A 23077-nucleotide genomic window follows, 5' to 3' on the forward strand; every position below is an offset into this window, starting at 1 on the left:
AGTTATAGCCCTCTTTCAGCTTTCTTGCTTCTTAAATTTAATTCATACACACATGCTTATCCTTATATGAAAGGATTCTCAGCTTCAGAATTGGAGTCAAAAGAAAATGTTTCATTTATAAAACAAAGACTGAGAAAACATTTGTTTTTTGCAATTTGTATTTATTGCTTATCAACACTCAGGTGTTATTTCATAGAGGTGCTAAATGGTGGGGGTGAGTTTGTGTAACTGCCATAATTATGTTATATTCTAATATTTTGTAGGATTTAGGGAAAAAATATTAACTGTTAAACTCATTAAACTTTATTTTAGAGCCATGAATGGAAAATTAACTGTTCAAGAAGAACAGATTGTAGAATTGATTGAAAAAATTGGTGCCGTTGAGGAGGAACTAAATAGGGTAAGCATTCAAAACAACATTCAATGTTATGTGAAAAGCAAATATTAAAAGAAAATTTTAGAATGTGTTTTCTCTTTGAAGGATTTTTTTTTGCTCTTATGCTGAAAGTAAATTATATCATAATTTTACTATCATTAATGTTAAATGAAAAAGCTTCCTACTTTGACACATATGTTAATACAAAATTACAAAAAATTAGGTAGGTGTTTTTTAATGACTGGGATATTTTCTGAGAAATGCATTGTTAGGTTAGGTGATTTGGTTGTTGTGTAAACATCGTACACAAACCTACATAGCCTACTACACATCTAGGATATACAGTATAGACAATTTTTATTATTTATTCTCTTTTCAAATTTTTTGTTAAAGTTAGGATAAACATACACATTAGACTAGTCCTACAGAGGGTCAGAATCATGAATATCATTTTATTCTACCTCCACATTTTGGTTCACTGGAAGGTCATCAATAAAGGGGCAATAAACACACAGTGAGCTATCATTTCCTTTGATTATAATGCTTTCACCTCCTAAGGTGAGGTACCTAATCCCCTTCATATGGCTTATTTACAATTAACTAGGAATAAACTTTAGAGAGTAAATAGTATAGTAAATACATAAACCAGAAATATTATCATTATCAGTTATTATGGTTTATACATGACTGTTATTTTTTATATGACTGGCAGCACAGTAGGTTTATTTATACTAGCATCACCACAAACACATGAGTAATGACATTATGACAGCTCTGACTTCACTAGGTGATAGAAATTTTTTAGTTCCATTATAATCTTTTCTCTCTCTCTCTCTCTCTTCTTTCTCTCCCTCTCATCAGTACTGGGGATTGAATCCAGGGTCTTGTGCATGCTAGGCAAATGGTTTACCACTCACTATACTGCTAGTTCCTGGCTCATTGTAATCTTATGGGACTCTCATAAACACAGTCTGTTGTTGACTAAAACATGCAGATGAGTAAACAAACTTCGAGAATTGTTAAGACTGTGAAGTTAATGCTGAGGAGTTTTTGTTACATGTGTATGGGATGAAGGAATACAGATGTTGGGAGAGATTGGGGGTTAAATAAATGTATTAATTAAATTAGTCGAGAGACCTGACCCTTCCATTACCATCTTCATATTAACAACTTTGTAAGGCAGATCCAATGACAGTGTTAGAAAACCGAGGAATTAACACCACATCAGTTCTTTTTTTTTTTTTTTTTTTTTTTTTGTGGTGCTGGGGATCGAATCCAGGGCTTTGGGCTTGCAAGGCAAGCACTCTACCGACTGAGCTATCTCCCCAGCCCACCACATCAGTTCTATTATTTAATCTTTAAAGTTTTGAATAAGCTTACAGGAAGAAACCAGATGCCATATAAAATGTGCTAACCTGCCTGGTAACTTGTTATAACTTTTACATGGGAAGAATTTGTTTTGTTCTCCTGATACACTATGAACTAACCAGTGACTAATCAACCAGTTCAGCTTTGCCTTTTTTTGTGTGTGGTGCTAGAGATTGAACCCAGGGCCTCACATGTTAAGCAAGCAACTCTACCACTGAGCTCCATCATCAGCCCCGGTATTTTGTTTTGTTTTTTGTTTTTGGTACTGGTGATTAAACCTAGGGATACTTTACTGTTGAGCTATACCCCCAGCCCTTTTTATTTTGGAGGCAGGGTTTCACTGAGTTGCTTATGACCTTGCTAAGTTGCTGAGATTCGTCTTGAATTTGTGATCCTCCCGTCTCAGCCTTACAAGTTGCTGGGATTATAGCTGCATATCACTGTGCCCAGCTAGCCCTAGCATTTTAAAATTTTTAAATGTTTAATGTATTATATTCAGGTTACAGAGTTGTTATGGATAATAAAATGAACTGACCAATGTAAATCTGATCTGCAAAATAAGACACAGGAACTAGAAGCCACTCAAAAACATTTGCAAGAAACTAAATTACAACTTGTTAAAGAAGAATATATCTCATCAGTTTTGGAAAGTACTGAAGAGAAACTTCATGATGCTGCCAGCAAGGTTTGTCCTTTGTTTTAATTTGTACTTATTAAAGAATTTAGGGAATGGGTAGAAGTAACTTTTATCCTTACATATTAATTGTGAGATTCTGTTTATTCAGCGTAAATGATATTTGTGTCAATTTAAAAAACACTGCTGTACTATTTTATCCATATTTTTCTCAGATGAGATGCTGACTCAAGTCAAAAGTTTTTATTTTAGAGTTTTGAAAATGGAGCATGACTTTATATTTTGTGGACATTTATAATATGATATGATATGCTTTTGCTTTGTAGTGATGATTGAAACTAAATAGTCATGAAGAATTTGCTACCTTCTAGTGATGGAAGATGGTGAAAGTATGGCATTTTTTTAATTAGGTGTACTTTGAGGAGATAGTTAAACATAATAGAAAAAAAATTGTGAGGAGACATAATTACTACAATAAATTTGCAAAGTCAATTTCTTTGCATAGATGGCCGAGAGGGAAATAAACATTCCTAGGCATTTGGGTAAATTACCATAAGGGTAAGCATTTCTTTTGATGTCTAAAATTTACCAGTTCTCATTAAGAGAATCTTTATGTAGCACAATATTTTCATTAGATTGCTTTATCTTACTATCTTAACTTTTTTCCTACATTTTTTTATTGGTACTTAATAGTGGGATTTGTGTTACTCAATATTTATTTCTTAAAACAATTTTATATAGTTGCTTAACACAGTTAAAGAAACTACAACAGATGTATCTGGTCTCCATTCCAAACTGGATCGTAAGAAGGCAATTGACCAACACAATGCAGAAGCTCAGGATATTTTTGGCAAAAACCTGAATAGTCTGTTTACTAATATGGAGGAATTAATTAAGGGTGGCAGCTCAAAACAAAAGGCCATGCTAGACGTTCACAAGACCTTGTTTGGTAAGTCCCAGCATTTCTAATTATTCTAGACTTTATGTATTCCATGTAAGGTAAATATCAAAACTAAGAATTCAATACAGTAAAACAATCAGGTGACAGTGTCACTAGTACCCTCCCCAAGGCACACACTATTTGTTTAGTGTGGGGATTAATGCTTTTATCTTTGAACTAAACAAAACAAGCCTTGGAGGGTTTTTTCGTCCTGCTTTCTATATACGTTTGTTAAACAGTCATATAAATATTAGAAGTAAAATTCCCTTTATTCCTGACCCTGGGGATTTAGTACTCTTAAATTTACTGCACTCTCCTTCTAGAAATTTTCTCTGTATAAACTCTCTCTCTCTTTTTTTTTTTTTTCCCCCTTTGGGAATGTATATCTTAAAGGTTTGCTCTATTCTCAGAATATGTATGTGTGTCATTATTTTTAACCATTCCATTGCTATCTCCTTTTAGAAAGAATACTCTTAAGTATTAGTTTACTTATGAAAATATACTCAGAAAATTTGGAAGGTCCAGAAATGTAAAAAATTTTGAATCACTAGATTCTATACACATTCAGCCAACCACTATAAATTTTTGAATTGATTTGTAGTTCATTGCCCTTTATAAACTCTTTTACTTCTATAATACTTTAGAGATTGATTTTAGAATATTTTAATTTGGGGTTTACTGTGAGTTATAGTTGAGTTTGATATACTTGCAAATATGTCCAGCGCTTACAGAACACTGTAGGACATATATAAGGTATATTTAAAATCTTTCCTGCTTAAGTAGTAAACCATTTCTTTTAAGTTTACTTGTTATTACAAATTCCACATCAAAGATATAATTTGCCTACCTCTTTTAAGTGGTTTTATCTATATTTAAATATTTATTTATATCAAAATTTACATATTTCTTTCCCTCTTTTCTTTTGTCATATTATAGGAAATCTGATATCTTCCAGTGTCTCTGCATTAGACACTGTTACTACAATAGCACTTGGATCTCTTGCATCTGTTCCAGAAAATGTGTCGACTCATGTTTCTCAGATTTCTAATATGATATTAGAAGAACAATCATTAGCAGCAGAAACTAAAACTGTACTGAAGAAATTTATTGTTAGTAAATATCTTTAATTATTTTTGAAGGGCTCTATTTGATAAGTCATCAAAAAACAATGTTGGGGCTGGGATTGTGGCTCATTGGTAGCGTGCTTGCCTAGCATGCGTGGGGCTCTAGGTTTGGTCATCAGCACCACATAAAAATAAAGGTATTGTGACCACCTACAACTAAAAAATATTCAAAAAAAAAATGTTAACTACTCTTCTTTCATATTAAGCTTTGCTAGACTCAGTAATATACATCACTTTGAAAGAGTATATTTATGGTTTTAGAGACAAGTCTCTCCACTCTTTTGTTTTGTCTTGGTACTAGGAATTGAACCCAGGTGTGCTTTATCACTGAGCTACATTGCCAACTCTTTATTTTTTTAAATTTTGAGACAGGGTATCACTAGATTGCTTTAGGGCTTTGCTAAATTGCTGAGGTTGGCCTCGAACTTGATATCCTCCTGTCTTAGACTCCTGATTCACTGGAATTACAGGCATGTGCTACTATGCCCAGCTTCCACTATTTTTTTTTTTTCCCCAGACAAATTGTTTTCCAAATGTATGTAATAAGTTTTGAAACTTATGTGATTAAGAATATGAGTTATTGGGCTGGGGAGATAGCTCAGCTGGTAGAGTGCTTGCCTCGCAAGCACAAGGCCCTGAGTTCGATCCCAGTACCGCAAAAAAAAAAAAAAAAAAAAAAAGAATATGAATTATTAATAAGCTTTCTATAAGTAAAGGGCAGTTTAACTCCAAATGAATTAAAAGGACTCATGACTTGTTAGTTGGCATAGAAATTGGTAAGCTCTCCTCATTCCAAGGGGTCCTGACATAACCATGTTACACTAACTCTGCCAGAAAGGGGATATTACATAATTTTGAAACTACGGTAGTGTATGATAGTAATAGCTATGTATGATAGTAATAGTAATAGTAATAGTAATTTAAGAAAAATAGCAAATAGAATTCTAGGAGCACATATAACAATTTCCAGCTTTAGAACTATGTGACCAAGCCTTTCTTTGCCTTAATTCTAAAGCTTTTTCCCATGATACTATAGAAATCACTCATCTAACTATACTTAATATTACCTCTTTCATACCTAATTTATATTATTTATTCTGTAATTATATGGTTTGCTAGGATGTTATTGACCATAACATTATTGACCAACGTTTGTTTTCTTTCTATGCAGGATCGCTGCCTCCCTTTTTGAGGTCAACAATATTTATTCAGTATTTTCCAAATAAATGTTATAAATGTTAGCTGACCCTTATTGAAATTAACAAAGTTAAACATTTTGTCATTACTACTGTTTCAGACATTGATTTTTTATTTATTCATTAAATGGAAATCTTTATTTATTGATGTTTTCCTACATAACAAGGTAAAACGTTGCTTAAATCAAAAGAGATGACTATTGCTCCCACAGAATTAGTTGAAATTAGCATAATAGCCCTTTTTTTCCCAAAGAAAAGCAGTATTCTTTTAAGGGCTTAATAATTTATTTCTGTTTTAGAGTTTTGTTATTTGTTTTCCCTTTCCAAGTGAAAGTAGGTTTAGGTCAGAATTTATTTTGTTTGTATTTTTTAATACCAGGGGTTGAACTCAGGGGTGCTTAACTACTGAGTCACATTCCCAGCCCTTTTAATTTATTTTTTATTTGAGATAGGGTTTTGCTAAGTTGTTATGGCCTCGTTAAGTTACTGAGACTGGCTTTGAACTTGTGATATTTCTACCGCAACCTTCCAAGCTGCTGGGACTATGGGAATGCACCACAGTGCCCAGCTTTTTTGTTCTTCCTAATCTATACTATATTGTTAACTTTCCATATACCTTGACAAGAATAAGAACCTTCACGAGTTTTTCTGATAGAATAGGCTATTAGTCATCAGATCTTCAAACACCTCTAGCCCAAAACCTACTCTTATAGCTATTTGAACTCAATCTTTCTGACTAGTCACCTAAACTTGGTTGAAATTTATTTTTTTTTAATGAATCTATAGGTTTCGAGGTTTGGGTTTTTTGTTTTTGTTTTTGTTTTTAATTTTCTTTGAAGTGCTGAAATCTTTTCAATTGACTCATTTTCTCTCTTCTGAATTTTTACTTATTTCATTAGACTATTAAGAATATGCTATGTACCAACTGATCATTTTCTTAATTATTGGAGGAAGGACTAAGTGACTCATGTGAATATAAATTCTAGATATACAGATATCTCTGTAGATTATAAAGAATAGAGGATGTCAGTTTAGAATTTTAATGTCCATATTTAGTTGCTAAAGTTTTTAAGACATTATCATTTAAACAGCCAGGTTTATGGAAGTAAAATATAAAGACCTGCTTGCTTATTTTTAAAACCAGAATGAACTTACGACTGGCCTTCTAAGTTCATTGGAGACAGTTTTAAACCCCGCTGTGGTGTCTATATTGGAGATTAATAATCAACTAAAGCATAGTTTCAAGACTTCATTGACAGTGGCTGATAAGGTAACAAATGTTATGTTCTTAATATGTCAAAATTTATGTGCTGCTTAAGAAAGAAACTAATGTTTTTTTTTTCCTTCAAAGATAGAAGATCAGAAAAAAGAAATGGATGACTTTCTCAGTATATTGTGTAATAATCTACATGAACTACAAGAAAATACAATTTCTTCCTTGGTTGAATCACAGAAACTTTGTGAAAACTTAAGTGAAGACCTGAATACCATAAAGCAAACCCATTCACAGGTATCTTATTAAGCCAACATGATGATTTAAAAAGAAAGTTTTATGGTGATATGGTTTAATAATCTGTTATATATTCAAAATGCTATAAAACAAATTTAGAAAACCTGAAAATACCATAGTCACTGTTCCTTATAACAATAATGAATGTCAAATATTTGGGCATACCTCTTGATCAGTTAACACTTAAGAATTTGCTACATGTAGAACCCTATGCTGAAGCACATTATGACAAAACAGTCCTTTCTTTACACCAAGATGAAAGATTAGCAAAAAATATATGTTTAGAGGAAAATGGTTATTACATTTAACTGAATATGATGTTGCAAGTACTTTCTTATAGAATGACATGGATAGTAGTTATTATCTTTCATAAACTAAGCCTTGCTTTTTCTTTGTTATTTTTATTATTATTATTTTTTGTACTGGGGATTGATCCCAGGGACGGTTAGCCACTGACTCACATCCCCAGTCCTTTCTGTTTTTTATTTTGAGAGGGGTCTCACTAAATTGCTTAGAGCTGTACTGAGTTGCTGAGGCTGGCTTTAAATCTGCAATTCTCCTACCTCAGCCTCCTGAGCTGCTGAGATTACAGGTGTACGCCACTGCACCCACTCTCTTTATCATTTCTGTCTCATTGGTGACAGATATTTAAATTCTAGTAACTAAATTAATACATTTTTTATTTTTATTTTTTTTTGCGGTGCTGGGGATTGAACCCAGGACCTTGTGCTTGCAAGGCGAACACTCTACCAACTGAGCTATCTCCCCAGCCCCGATTTTTAATTTTTTTTTATATTATTATTTTTTTATTTCTTTTTTTTCTTTATTGTAAACAAATGGGATACATGTTGTTTCTCTGTTTGTACATGGCGTAAAGGCACAACATTTGTGTAATCATAAATTTATATAGGGTAATGTTGTTTGATTCATTCTGTTATTTTTTCACTTCCCCCCACCCCTCCCACCCCTCTTTTCCCTCTATACAGTCCTTCCTCCATTCTTGCCCCCCTCCCTAACCCTAACTCTAACCTTAACACAAAACCCTCCCACCCCCCATTATGTGTCATCATCCACTTACTAGTGATATCATTCATCCTTTGGTTTTTTGAGATTGGCTTATCTCACTTAGCATGGTATTCTCCACTTTCATCCATTTGCCTGCAAGTGCCATAATTTTATCATTCTTTATGGCTGAGTAATATTCCATTGTATATATATACCTCAGTTTCTTATCCATTCATCAATTGAAGGACATCTAGGTTGGTTCCACAATCTGGCTATTGTGAACTGAGCAACTATGAACATTGATGTGGCTGCATCTCTGTAGTATGCTTATTTTAGGTCCTTTGGGTATGGGCAAAGGAGTGGGATAGCTGGGTCAAATGGTGGTTCCATTTCAAGTTTTCTAAGGAATCTCCACACTGCTTTCCAGAGTGGCTGCACTAATTTGCAGCCCCCACCCGCAATGTATGAGTGTACCTTTCTCCCCACATCCTCGCCAACACCTGTTGTTGCTAGTATTCTTGATAATCGCCATTCTAATTGGGGTGAGATGGAATCTTAGGGTGGTTTTGATTTGCATTTCTCTTATTACTAGAGATGTTGAACATTTTTCCATATGTCTGTTGATTGCTTATAGATCTTCTCCTGTGAACTGTCTGTTCATTTCCTTAGCCCATTTGTCGATTGGATTATTTGTATTCTTGGTGTAGAGTTTTTTGAGTTCTTTATAGATTCTGGAGATTAGTGCTCTATCTGAAGTATGATTGGCAAAGATTTTCTCCCACTCTGTAGGCTCTTTCTTCGCATTGCTGATAGTTCCTTTGCTGAGAGAAAGCTTTTTAGTTTGAATCTATCCCAGTTATTGATTCTTGCTTTTATTTCTTGTGCTATGGGAGTCCTGTTGAGGAAGTCTGGTCCTAAGCCGACATGTTGAAGAACTGAACCTACTTTTTCTTCTATAATCTGCAGGGTCTCTGGTCTGATTCTGAGGTCCTTAATCCATTTTGAGTTTAGTTTCGTGCATGGTGAGAGATATGGGTTTAGTTGCATTCTATTGCATATGGATTTCCAATTTTCCCAGCACCATTTGTTGAAGAGGCTATCTTTTCTCCATTGCATATTTTTGGCCCCTTTGTCTAGTCTGAGAAAATTGTATTTATTTGGGTTTCTGTCTGTGTCCTCTATTCTATACCATTGATCTACCTTTCTATTTGGTACCAATACCATGCCGTTTTTGTTACTATTGCTTTGTAGTAGAGTTGAAGATCTGGTATTGCGATACCCCCTGCTTCACTCTTTCTGCCAAGGATTGCTTTAGCTATTCTGGGTTTTTTATTCTTCCAGATGAATTTCATAATTGCTGCTCTATTTCTGTAAGGTACGTCATTGGAATTTTAATTGGAATTGCATGAATCTGTATAGCACTTTCGGTAGTATGGCCATTTTGACAATGTTAATTCTTCCTATCCAAGAACATGGGAGATCTTTCCATCTTCTAAGGTTTCTTTAATTTCTTTCTTTAGTGTTCTGTAGTTCTCATTGTAGAGGTCTTTCACCTCTTTTGTGAGATTGATTCCCAAGTATTTTATTTTTTTCGATGCTATTGTGAATGGGGTAGTTTTCCTAATTATTCTTTCCAAAGGTTCATCACTTATGTATAAAAATGCATTCGATTTATGTGCATTGATCTTATATCCTGCTACTTTACTGAATTCACTTATGAGTTCTAAAAGTTTTCTGGTGAAATTTCCTGGTTCCTCTAAATATATAATCATGTCATCAGCAAACAGGGATAGTTTGAGTTCTTCTTCCAATTCGTATCCCTTTAATTTCTTTGGTCTGTCTAATTGCTCTGGCTACAGTTTCAAGGACGATATTGAAAAGAAATGGTGAAAGAGGGCATCCCTGCCTTGTTCAGTGTTTAGGGGGAATGCTTTCAGGTTTTCACCATTTAGAATGATATTAGCCATGGGCTTAGCATAGATGGCCTTTACAATGTTAAGGAATGTTCCCACTATCCCTATTTTTTCTAGTATTTTGAGCATGAAGGGTGTGCTGTATTTTATCAAATGCTTTTTCTGCATCTATTGAAATAATCATGTGATTCTGACTTTAAGTCTATGATATGGTGAATTACATTTATTGATTTCCTGATGTTGAACCAACCTTGCACCCCTGGGATGAAACCCCACTTGATCATGGTTGCACTATCTTTTTTAATATATTTTTGTATGCGATTTGCTAAAATTTTGTTGAGAATTTTTGCGTTGATGTTCATTAAGGATAGTGGTCTGAAATTTTCTTTCCTCGATGTGTCTCTGTCTGGTTTAGGTATCAGGGTAATATTGGCTTCATAGAATGAGTTTGGGAGGGTTCCCTCCTCTTCTATTTTAAGGAATACTTTGAGAAGTATTGGAATGAGCTCTTCTTTAAAGGTTTTGTAGAACTTGGCTGAGAACCCATCTGGTCCTGGACTTTTCTTTGTTGGTAGGCTTTTGATGACTTCTTCTATTTCATTACTTGAAATTGGTCTATTTAAATTGTGTATGTCCTCCTCGTTCAATTTAGGCAATTCATATGTTTCTAGAAACCTGTTGATGTCTTTGAAATTTTCTATTTTGTTGGAGTAAAGATTTTCAAAATAACTTCTAATTATGTTTTGTATTTCAGTCGTGTCTGTTGTGATATTACCTTTGTTCATTCTGAATTTTAGTGATTTGGGTTTTCTCTCTTCTTCTCTTTGTTAGTGTGGCTAAAGGTTTATCAATTTTGTTTATTTTTTCGAAGAACCAACTATTTATTTTGTCAATTTTTTGTATTGTTTCTTTTGTTTCACTTTCGTTGATTTCAGCTCTGAGTTTAACTATTTCCTGTCTTCTACTACTTTTGGTGTTGGTCTGTTCTTATTTTTCTAGGGCTTTGAACTGTAGTGTTAGGTCGTTTATTTGTTGAGTTTTTCTTCTTTTATTGAATGCGGTCCATGAAATAAATTTTCCTCTAAGTACTGCTTTCATAGTATCCCAGAGATTTTGATATGATGTTTCTTTGTTCTCATTTACCTCTTAAGAATTTTTTAATTTCCTTCCTAATATCTTCTGTTATCTATTCATCATATAATAGCATATTGTTTAATCTCCAGGTATTGGAGTAGTTTCTGTTTTTTACTCTTTCATTTATTTCTAACTTCAATCCATTATGATCTGATAGAATACAAGGTAGTGTCTCTATCTTCTTGTATTTGCTAACATTAGCTTTGTGGCATAATATATGGTCTATTTTAGAGAAGGATCCATGTGCTGCTGAGAAGAAAGTATATTTGCTCTTTGTTGGATGGTATATTCTATGTATGTGGGTTAAGTCTAAATTATTGATTGTGTTATTCTGAGATCCATGGTTTCTTTGTCCAATTTTTGTTTGGAAGATCTGTCCAGTGGTGAGAGAGGCGTGTTAAAATCGCCTAGTATTATTGTGTTATGGTCTATTTGGTTTCTGAAATTGAGAAGGATTTGTTTGACATACATGGATGAGCCACTGTTTGGGGCATAGATATTTCTCTTTGTTATGTCTTGCTGATTTATGCTTCCCTTAAGCAGTATGAAATGTCCTTTATCCCTTCTGACTAACTTTGGCTTGAAGTCCACATTATCTGAAATGAGGATGGATACTCCAGCTTTTTTGCTGAATCCATGTGCATGGTATGTTTTTCCCCATCCTTTCACCTTTAGTCTATGGGTATCTTTTTCTATGAGGTGAGTCTCTTACAGGCAACATACTGTTGGATCTTTCTTTTTAATCCAATCTGCCAGTCTATGTCTTTTGATTGATGAGTTCAGGCCATTAACATTCAGGGTTATTATTGAGATATGATTTGTATTCCTGGTCATTTGGTTCATTTTTTAAATTAATTAATTTATTTATTTATTTTGACGTGACTTGGTTCCTCCTTTATTTGACAATTCCTTTAGGATAATTCCTCCCTTTCCTGATTTGCATCTTTGTTTTTCATCTCTTCCTCATGGAATATTTGCTGAGAATGTTCTGTAATGTTCTGTAATGCCAGCTTTCTTTTTGTAAATTCCTTTAGCTTTTGTTTATCATGGAAGGATTTTATTTCATCGTCAAATATGAAGGTAAGTTTTGCTGGATATAAGATTCGTGGTTGGCATCCATTTTCTTTCAGGGCTTGAAAAATGTTGTTCCAGGCCCTTCTAGCTTTTAGGATCTGGATTGAAAAATCTGCTGATATCCGTATTGGTTTCCCCCTGAATGTAATTTGGTTCTTTTCTCTCACAGCCTTTAAAATTCTGTCTTTATTTGGTATGTTAGGTATTTTCATTATAATGTGCCTTGGTGTGGGTCTGTTGTAATTTTGTGTATTTGGAGTCCTATAAGCCTCTTGTACTTGATTTTTCATTTCATTCTTCAGATTTGGGAAATTTTCTGATATTATTTCATTGAATAGATTGTTCATTCCTTTGGTTTGTTTCTCTAAGCCTTCCTCAATCCCATTAATTCTTAAATTTGGCCTTTTCATGATATCCCATAGTTCTTGGAGATTCTGTTCATGATTTCTTACCATCTTCTCTGTTTGTTCAACTTTGTTTTCAAGGTTAAATATTTTGTCTTCAATATCTGAAATTTTGTCTTCCAGGTGTTCTATCCTATTGGTTATGCTTTCTATGGAGTTCTTAATTTGGTTTATTGTTTCCTTCATTTCAAGGATTTCTGTTGGTTTTTTTTCGATATCTCTACCTCTTTATTGAAATGATCTTTTGCTTCCTGTATTTGCGCTTTTAACTGTCGATTGGTGCGATCATTCAATGACTGCATTTGCTCTTTCATCTCATCATTCAATGCCTGCATTTGCTCTTTTATCTCATCATCGTTTGCTTCCCTGATCATTTTAATTATGTACATTCTGAACTCCCTTTCTGTCATTTCTTCTGCCATGCTGTTGTTGGATTTTATTGATGTAACATCTAGATTTGTTTGGGGCATTTTCTTCCCTTGTTTTCTCATATTGTTCAGGTATCAGTGGACTGCTGAGATATTGCAGATTTCCTCTTTTGACTTATAATGTCCCTGAAGATTTCTAGTATATCCTCTTATCCTTCAGTAGCCTGAAGTCTTGGAGGAAGTTGATAATGCGGTGCTGCATAAGGAAGCTGCCTCTCTAGGGGTGGTGGCCTTCAGGTGGGGTATATTCCCTGCTAGTGGGCAGAGGTGCCTCCAATTGTTGACCAGTGGTCATCCAAAGGGGAAACTAGGCTGCGGGCTGAGGCAAGGCCTGTTTGGGCCTGTGTCTGTGGTTTTACCGTCCTTGTGGGAAAACCTTACCTGACAGGGAGGACTCACCCGGTGGGGAGGTCTCGCTGGTCAGTTCCCCTCCTGGAGGTTCCCCTCAATCCACAACTACCACCTGGACTGGGCAGCCTTCCTCTGCAACATTCCCAGGGGCCCGGACCTACCTCCTGGGCCTGGGAGCCTCACCCTTCGCAGATGAGTCTACTTAGGCTGCCTCTCCTCAGAGAATCTGCCCACAGTTCTTGAATCTTCACTCCACCCCTCAGCTTGTCTCTGTGCGGCTCTTCCACCAAGAAGCAGCCTAGGTCCTGATCTGCTCCTGATACCTGGCTATGCAGCCCCTCCTCTAAGCAGCCACCTGGAGCTCCGTACAGTCGCTCCGAGTCCCAGCGACCTGCCGCACGCCTCTTCCTCCAGGCAGCCACACGGTGTTCCAGTGCAGTCGCTAGGAGTCCAAGCAACTCACTGCGCGCCTCCTCCTCCCGACAACCGCCCATAGCCCTGGGCAGTCATTCTGAGTCCCAGCGACCCGCTGCGCTCCTCCTCCTCCTCCTCCGGGCAACCCCCCCGGGAATTCTGGAGTGGTCGCTCGGAGACCAACTGACTCGCCGCGCTCCCCCTCTGGGCAGCCCCCCTGTGTTCAGAAGTGGTCGCTTTGAGTCCAAACAACTCACCACTCACCTCCTCCTCTGGGCAGCCGCCTGGAGCTCTGGTGCAGTCACTCCTAGTCCAAGTGACTCACCTTGCTCCTCCTCCTCCTCTGGGCAGACTCCCAGTGTTCAGGAGCGATCCCTCTGAGTCCAAACAGCTTGCCGGGCAGCTCCTACTCTGGGCAGCCGCCCGTCGATTTTTAATTTTTAATGATTGATTATAAATGTAATTAATGACTTCTCCTCCTCCACATAAACAATTCTTTGGTGTGTGCAGCTTTAAACCAAAGCCAAGCCTTCAAACCATAATCTATATTACCAGATATATGGAAAACAACTTCTATTATGCTTAAGACTTGAGTAATAATGAACATCTAAAGTTTTCTTAAATTAGCCTGTTACGAAATGACAGCACTCCAATCAATAAAACTGAAAGCTGTTGACATGATTTAGTGAGCAGAAAATAGTTCTTTTTCTTGGAAGTGGGGAAGAATTCATATATATGTGATGCAAAATGAGAGGGGAAAACATGTCAAAAGCTTTTAGGTAAGAAAACAACTTTAAAATAAAATTATTATTAGTTTCCAATTAAGCATGAAACATTTTAAGGAGGATTAACATCAGAAATTAGTAGAAATGATAGTTAACATTTATTTATTGTGTTTAATCCTCCCATCAGTACAGATACAGATTCTGTGACTTGCTCAGTATTCTAATGAAGACACTGAGATCTTGGGAGCTCAAATAGTATTTAATTCATCTTACATATTACACATGCCTAAAAGGCATTCATTTGTGAGTGCCTCTTCTATACATTTCTTGAGAATTTGAAATTGCAGTAATTTATTATACCTCTGTATAGGGCATCTGCCTTAAATCTGTCTGCAACTTTATGGGTGTGTATACATGTATAGATCTTTTATTATGGTTCCTGAGAGAAGAGCTATATAGATCTTTCTCTTTATATGTATGTATGTATATTTTTTATTTTTGAGATTTGGTAAATTCCATCAGTTTGTCCTCAAACTGTTTTTTTTTTTTTTTTTTTTTAAGTTTTCAGTGGATCTTTATTTAATTTATTTATTTATATGTGGTGCTGAGAATCTAACCCAGTGCCTCACACATGCCAGGCAAGCGCTCTACCACTGCGCTACAACCCCAGCCCTTCAAGCTGCTTTTAAACTTGCAATAAATTTGTTATGTGTATATATATTTTTTCGTATTATAAGGTTGATCACTTTTTAACAAATAAACTGTTTGCAGTGCTTAAAATTGGTGGGCAGCTCTTTAAAAAACAAAATAGGAAACTTCATCTAGAACTTATATTAGCATGAGTGCCTTGATTTCCCCTGGCTTTTTAAGGAAGCAAATTTGCTAAGTGAACTATTTCTTAGGTTTTCTAAAACTTGAAGTGAGCACTAATAAAACAATTATGTAAACTTTGAACACATATTGTAGATAAATCTGATAATACCTGCATTACCCCCTACTTTCAGACTAGTAAAATTATTGATAGACTTTTTTCACAATCATAATGTTAGGAATATATTGTTACCTGTTTTGTTATTAAGAACTATTGGCCAACCAGTGGACTGAACAGTGAATTTAAGTTCTGGATATGTTTTCAACTCTTTCTTGTAACTTTTTTTTTTTTGGTGGGGGGTAGGGCACAGTACCAGGGATTAAACTTAGGGGCACTCAACCACTGAGCCACATCCCCAGCACTATTTATATCTTATTAGAGACAAGGTCTCACTAAGTTGCTGAGACTGACTTTGAACTTGCAATCCTTCTTTCTGTGCCTCCTGAGCCACTGCAATTACAGGCATGTGCCACTGTGCCCAGCTTCTTCCTTATAATCTTTAGTGTATCTTCTTCATTTTGCAGTGCAGCATGTTATGTGCCTATAAGAACTTGCTTTAAAAGATATTAGGTATAAGCAAAGATAAAAGAATCTAATTACATTTTATCTGTATGACCCAGATTCTGTAAATGTTTTTAGTTCCAGTAATTAATATTTCTGGATTGATTGACCTGTTATTAGCATTAATTTCCCTTTCTAATATTGTCATCGGTTAGAAAGTAACTGTGTACCTGTCAGAATGGTTCTCAAACATAATGTGACATCTGAATATGTTTTGAGGTATAAGGAAAATAATTTGTTACTGACAATTAAAACAGCAAAATTTTAATCCTTTTTATATCACTTTTACTTCTTTACTCTATGGAAGAGAGGTGAAGTTAAAGAGTTCCTCAAGAATTTGTAATAGTCACCACTGTGGAAGAAGGCTTCATGTCATCTTTCAGTAATATACAGAAAAACGTGTTCAACTATCATAATTTCAATTCTCTTCTCTTTCCCCCATCTTCCTATAGGAGCTTTGCCAGTTAATCAATCTTTGGGCAGAGAGATTCTGTGCTTTGGAGGAAAAGTGTAAAAACATCCAGAAACCACTCAAGAGTCTCCAAGAAAATACAGAGCAGTAAGCTATTTTTCAGTTCTTTTAAACTTTCTATTTCAGAAAAAAGAGTTTCAGATAGTGCAAATAATTCTTATATATTTTCAACTAGATTTCTTGTTAATAATTTATTATGTATGTGGGTATAATTTTATGTGTATAAACACAAAGAACTTTCTATCCATATTTGTGCTTCCTTTTTTCAGGCAGTGAAAAATATGGCTCTCATTCACTATATATTTTCTCATTTTTCAGTCTTAGAATACATGTTAAGTAATTTCACAATTTCTAACCTATATCACTGATAAAAAAATATATGCTTTCTAACTAGAACAGAGTTGGGCAAACAATGACTGATGGTCTGGATCCCTGTAATCAGAAACAATTTGTTTACATTTTGGCCATTTATTTACATGCTTCTTTGACAGCCTGTGCCCTGCAGCAGTGTAGTTATCATCAGAGTCATTGCATGATAAGCCTAAAATACTTGCTATCTAACTTTTTAAGAAAAAGTTTGCTTATTCTTGCACTAGGATAATGTGGCTTACAGCTTGTTGCTTGTCAGTCCCATATACTTACCATTCCCAGCAAAGATCCCTTTTTATCCCTGATAATCCTCCATGTTCTGGTCTATTTTATCTGAAATTAATATAGATACTCCAGATTTCCTTTGGTTGCTATCTGCATGATGTATCTTTTCTCCATCTCTTTTTTTTTTGGCCTAAGTATATTTAAAATGAGTTTCTTATAAACAGCATAGAGCTAACTGTCTTACTTTTTTATCAAACTTAACAATCTAGGCTTTGTTTTTTCCTTTTTTCTTTTGTTTGGCGTTGGGTAAGCAAGTGCTACCACACCAGATCCCCCAGTTTGTGCCTCTAACTGATATATTTAGACCATTTGCATTTAAAATGAATGTTAAATGAATGTTAATATACTCATTAAAATCTTGCATCATTTGTTCTTTATTTCATTTTTTCCCTTTTCCTAATTTAAAATGAACATTTTTATGTTTTAATTTATCTCTCCCATTAACTTATTTACACTTTTATTACCTTTTAAAGTGACTTTTCTAGGATTTGTAATATAGTTTTTTGTTGTTTTGGGATTTTGGTTTTTGGTTGTTCTTGTTTGGTAGTGGGGATAGAACCCAGGGACACTTTACCACTGAGCCACATCCTCAGTCCTTTTATTTTTATTTACTTATTTATTTAAAAAAAATTTTTTTAGTTGTAGATGGACCTTTATTTTATTTATTAATTTATTATATGTAGTGCTGAGGATCAAACCCAGGGCACTGCACATGCCAGATAAGTGCTCTACCATTGAGCCACAACCCAGATCCCTTTTTATTTTTTTTTTAATTTGAGACAGGCTCTTTCTAAATTGCTGAGGGTCTTGATAAATTGCTAAGGCTGATCATGAACTAGTAGTCCTCCTGCCTCAGCCTCCCAAGTCACTAGGGAGTGTGAACCATCACACCTTGTATAATGTTTTTAAATAACTTGAATCTACCATCAAATAATATTCTCTTTCACATGTAATAAAATGACTTTATAATAGTGTATTCCAATTTCCTCCTTCCTATGCCTGTATCATTGTTTTCCTATATTTCATATGTGTTATGTATACTTTTTAGAATCACCTAGGAATCTGGGTGATATTCATGTAAACTGATCATAACTGCCTTTGACATTTTAGTAACTAGCTAGATAAATACTGTAAGAAATACAAAGGAAGTATCCTATCTGGAAGAGGGCTGGGAAAGGTTTTATGAGAAAAGATCACTGTTCAAAAGTCATTTAGTGGTAGAGGTGATGTTAGCCACCACTGCTGCATCCAGTCTATCACTTAACTATCTTGGGAAGATGTATATCCTTTGTCTTAGTTTTCCATTGCAACAATGATATTTTCTTTTCCTAGGAAATCTAAGGATATAATCAACAAAACAACTTTTCACAGTAAAAAATTTGGTTCTACTTCCAATGGCTTTTCTCAGGAACTCAGACAATTTAACCAAAAAGGTACAAAACTGGTTGAAGAGTCTGTGAAACACTGTGATACGCTCAATAGTAACCTGGAAAAAGTATTTCAAGAGACTGAACAGAGATGCAAGTCTCTGACCACATGCACAGTTGGTTTTTCTGAAAAATGGGTATCTTGCTTAAATAAAAGAGAAGAGGAACTTCAGAACATGTTGGAGGTAATAATTTTGTACCTGGAATCTACTTTGGGGAGAATAATTATAATAAAAAAATTAAATATTTTTAGCTTATAATTGATTTCAAAACAAATTACATTTTAAGATATAATTGAAAGCACCCAGAAACCACTCCAGATGCAGGAACTCAAGCAAGAGCTTTTATTAAGTGGACAGACAGGGTGTCTGTGTGTAGGGTGAGAGAGAGAGAGTATGAGAGAGAGAGAGTGAGTGAGAGAGAGGGAAAGAGTGAGAGCGAGCAAAAGAGAGAGTGAGAGTGAGAAGGAGAGAGAAAGAAGAGAATGGCGGGAGAGCTATTCTTAAGAAGTGGAATCCGCAGGCTAATAGCAATTGAACCAAGGGCTGGCGAGGAGGTTCGTGGGCTAACAATCTGGACCAATGACTTGACTAGGAAGTTTGCGGGCTAACAATCCAGGTGGTAAATGGTGTGGGGAAGGGAAAATAATGGCGGCAGCAAAACAGCAGATCTGATGCCAATAATAATGACTTAAACTTTTAAGTAATATACTTGGTATGCTTATACATGATCTTGTTTTATGCTTTGGTATATGTCTTCTAGATGTTTAAACTTAATATTCAATTTCTGTCTTATATCTAACCTTGGTTTTTGACTTAAGTTTCTTTAGGGAATGGAACTCTGTCTTTCAATATTTAATACCTTCCATTTGTATTTACTTTTCTCTAGGTTGTCAAACCTATTATTGCTTTAAGCATTGAGGAATAGTTCTGGTTGCTCAAAGGATACTTGATAGGCTTGTGGGTTTGCTCACTTCTTTGAGCCCTTTATGACTTGGTCTTTCTTTTCTGTGCAATAAAAGGATTTCACTATGTTCTCAGAAAGTAGGTTCAAAGAATTTAAGTATTTTAAGTTACATAAGCAACCTGGGGTAGGGAGAACAACTAGTGTTCATAGAGAAATAACTCATTTCAGGTTGAGATAAAAACTGTACAGGGTTATGAGCCTAGACAACTTGTCGTACCAGAAGGTAAGGAAGCTATTAAAGAATCCTGAAGTTGGTTCAACGAACTTGGTAGTCACCTGATGGCACTCCCCTACTCTAAGATGGTATAATTTGAGCATCAAAAGAATAATGACTACAATAGATAAAAACACATCAGTTATATTAAAGCTAATGAATTCATTAAAATTTCATGGGTTTCTTTTGGATCATACTAGGGAAACAGTGTATTATTCTGAAAACAGGCAAATAAGAAGAAATAGTAGAGCATCCTTTGATCATTTTTGAAAGAACCATATCTTGGTTTAACAGGATAATTGATTAAGAAAAGTATTTCTTAGAATCTCAACAAATAAAATGAAGGAAAAATGGTACAATTAGAATATCAACACTTTGCAACTCCTAATGAAATAACCTCTATGGCCATTAATGATTACCAAATCATTTTATCAGGTGTTCAAGGGATGGGGAAGAGCTTAGGAGGAAATTTTTTTAATTAATAGGGTAACTACTCCTGAACCCACTGATTAATCTTTTTTATTTTTTGGGTACTGGGGATTGAACACAGGGGCATTCGACCACTGATCTACATCCCCAGCCCTATTCTGTATTTCTCAGGGTCTCACTTAGTTGCTTGGTACCTTATTTTTGCTGAGGCTGACTTTGAACTTGTGATCCTCCAGCCTCAGCCTCCTGAGCCGCTGGGATTACAGGCACATGCCAGTGCGCCCAGCCCCACTGATTAATCTTAACACATATAACCAGGCATTATATGCCTGTAGTACCACCTGTGGAAAAGTCTTACAAAAAAAAAAAATTAAACCTGAATTAGATCAAACCTGAAGATCTAACCAGTTTATAGAATATACAGCAGACAGATGAATATAGGCATATATGGAAGAGCTATGCAGTTGACCAAATCCAGAATTTGACATATCCATCAGGATAAAACCTGATTTCTTCAATAGTAGTTTCAAGGAAATAGATGAGGAAGAATAACTTAAAGATCAAAAGAACCTTAAGTCTTAGTTTGCTTGAGATAATCCTTCCTTATATCTGTTATGTTGGGGTAATTATTAGGAATAGAACTTGTTTTGAAAAATGTCCTAGTTTGGATAATAAATTATATAGTCACCTACTTAAGATATATTCAACATCTAGTGATGAATTCTGGTTCATACAAACCAATTGTGAAAAACATTTGGGACATTTGATGAATTTGAGTACTCCCTAGACATTTGACATATAGGAATAATGTTAATTTTTAGGTATGATAGTGGTCTTAAAATACTTTTAATTCTTAGAGACATATGCTGAACTAAATGGATGAAATGATGTGGAATTTGTTTCAAAATAATCCTGAATATGAGGACTGGGAGATCAGTCTTGTTTCATCTGTACCATGTGTTGATAAATGTTGAGGCTGGGTGATGAATACAAGGGGGTTAATTATCTTGTTTCTCTTTCCTTTTGTATGTGTTTTGAAAATTTTATAATGGACAGTTTCAAGGTAAGGGAAAATGGCATGTTGAATAAAGCACTGACAGCTTTAATTTTAGTAATGAAAGCTTATTTGTATCAATTACAGGTTATAAACCAATGTTGTGAGACTTCAAGTTCAGAAATCACTGAAAATTAAGTGGACATAAAGAAGCTAATGAGAACCAACATAATATTTTTCTTGACCAGATAACTACTGATGAAAAACAATTGATAGGACAAAGTCTAGAACTTAATGAAACTATAAAATTGGTTTATCTAAGCTTAATTGCTTTCTGCAGCATGATCTAAAACTGGATATCCCAACAGGTAATTTAAAAAGGAAATAGAATTGTTAAATTTTTTGAAGCTGAACTTAACCCTATAGTGTTAGATGTTCTTTAAAACTGGGACCACTGGGGCTGGGATTATGACTCGGCTGTAGAGTACTCACCTGGTGTGTGTGTAAGGCACTGGGTTCGATCCCAGCACCACATAAAAATAAATAAATAATAAGACTGGGTCCTGCCATTACCTGATATGAATTTTTCATCTCACTGTAATCAGTTTAAATATGTAAAAATTAGAACCTCACAATAGTTTTAATCAAGTGTTAGGGGTCATGGTATAGGTGGTGGCATGTACTTCATCACAATTTAGTAAAATTTCACAAACATTCAGGGAACTGGCCTCACTAAGAAAGGGCATTTTACAAACAAACAAATAAGACTGACCAATCATCTATCTAGCACTCTTTGTAAAATGACATTTTGTTTTTCCAGGACTGGGGACTGAACCCAGGGCCTTATGTGTGCTAAGCAAGCATTTTGCCACTAAGCTTAAACCCCCAACCCCTATAAAATGATATTTGACTATCAAAAATATTGGAGGGATTTGTTAACTAAATCCAATTTAATGCAAAGTTCAGCACATTGTACATTTTGCTATGTGTCCTTCTCATTTTGTCATGGACTATTAGCATATAGGAATTCCTACCATTTCAAGAGATTAGACATGGCAAAGATCAGTAGACCATAATGAGTCCTTTATGAAAAAGGTATTAACAAACTGTTCAATGCAGGACAAATAATTGGGTTATTTTTTGAATTGTGGTGATGGTTGCATACCCTATAAATTCACTAAAAATCATTGAATTGTACAATTAAAGTGAGTGAACTTTATGGTATGTGAATTATACCTCAAAGCTTTTTTTTTTTTTTTTTCTTTTAAAGAAGCAGTTATAAAAGAAGATCATACTAAAGGATGTTGGGTTAGCTGCTGTACATGGTGGCATATACTTGTGGTCCCAACTTCTCTGGAGGCTGAGGAGGATCACTTGAGTCCATTAGTTTAAGACCAGCCAGGGCAACATACTGAGAACCCATCTCAAAAAAAAGGATGTTAGTTTATTCTTTTCCCCCAAAGACCTATAAGGTTTATTATTCACTTATCAGTGAAATTGGGAATTTTGTTAAAACGTTGAATGAAAAGACAAGAGCCATTGTAAATTATGACATCTTGAGCTCATTATAAAGAAATGTAATATTGAACCACCACACCAAATTTATAGTGGAAAGATTACCCCCATCAAAGTAATATTAGGAAAACTACTCTTATTTAGTAATGCTGCCATTTTTCAGAACACCTAACTGCTTTTAGTCCCTACAATACATTTTTTTGTACATCTCCAGAAATGCAAAACTGTTTTGGAGATAGGATGAATCTTGAGAATGGTCAAACCAGTTTAGCCCATTCAGTCCCAAGTTTTCAATTCTGTATAGAACAGTTGGATAAATGGGTTCAAATCAGTTGTCCAATTAGAAAATATTACCAATTGCAAGCAGTATATGCCTGA

General features: G+C 35.0%; 1 protein-coding gene across 1 annotated transcript in view; it reads left to right on the forward strand.

Annotated features, from left to right (window-relative positions):
- Kif11 (kinesin family member 11) overlaps positions 1-23077 on the forward strand; it is a 66680-nt gene that overhangs the window by 30666 nt on the left and 12937 nt on the right. Inside the window, 11 exon segments of the mRNA XM_047551935.1 lie at positions 313-400; positions 2244-2429; positions 3120-3327; positions 4255-4427; positions 6783-6908; positions 6990-7148; positions 16481-16587; positions 18487-18766; positions 21332-21377; positions 21380-21484; positions 21487-21552. Coding sequence (XP_047407891.1) covers positions 313-400; positions 2244-2429; positions 3120-3327; positions 4255-4427; positions 6783-6908; positions 6990-7148; positions 16481-16587; positions 18487-18766; positions 21332-21377; positions 21380-21484; positions 21487-21552 — 1544 coding nt within the window.

This window comes from Sciurus carolinensis, chromosome 5, assembly GCF_902686445.1.
Source record: "Sciurus carolinensis chromosome 5, mSciCar1.2, whole genome shotgun sequence".
Classification (NCBI taxonomy): Eukaryota; Metazoa; Chordata; class Mammalia; order Rodentia; family Sciuridae; genus Sciurus; species Sciurus carolinensis.